Source organism: Colobus angolensis, unplaced genomic scaffold, assembly GCF_000951035.1.
Source record: "Colobus angolensis palliatus isolate OR3802 unplaced genomic scaffold, Cang.pa_1.0 Scaffold99, whole genome shotgun sequence".
Taxonomy (NCBI): Eukaryota; Metazoa; Chordata; class Mammalia; order Primates; family Cercopithecidae; genus Colobus; species Colobus angolensis.
In genome coordinates, this window is record NW_012123931.1 from 5015635 (window position 1) to 5015950 (window position 316).

Consider the following 316-nt stretch of genomic DNA (forward strand, 5'->3'; position numbering starts at 1 on the left):
AGGGGGCCGGGGGCCGCCAAGACCCCAGCCGCAGGAGCATCCGGCTGCGGCCACTGCCCTCGCCCTCGCCTTCGGCGGCCGCGGGTTGCACGGAGGTCCGGCCCCGGCCCCTGGCGCCATGGACAAGCTGCCACCGTCCATGCGCAAGCGGCTCTACAGTCTCCCGCAGCAGGTGGGGGCCAAGGCGTGGATCATGGACGAGGAAGAGGACGCCGAGGAGGAGGGGGCCGGGGGCCGCCAAGACCCCAGCCGCAGGAGCATCCGGCTGCGGCCACTGCCCTCGCCCTCGCCTTCGGCGGCCGCGGGTTGCACGGAG

The 316-nt window shown here is 75.3% G+C and overlaps 1 protein-coding gene across 1 annotated transcript in view; it reads left to right on the forward strand.

Annotated features, from left to right (window-relative positions):
• Positions 1-118: 118 nt before the first annotated feature.
• Positions 119-316, forward strand: part of HCN4 (hyperpolarization activated cyclic nucleotide gated potassium channel 4) — a 46348-nt gene continuing 46150 nt past the window's right edge. Inside the window, exon 1 of the mRNA XM_011933014.1 lies at positions 119-310. Within this exon, the coding sequence (XP_011788404.1) occupies positions 119-310 (192 nt within the window). The remainder of the gene's footprint in view (positions 311-316) is intronic.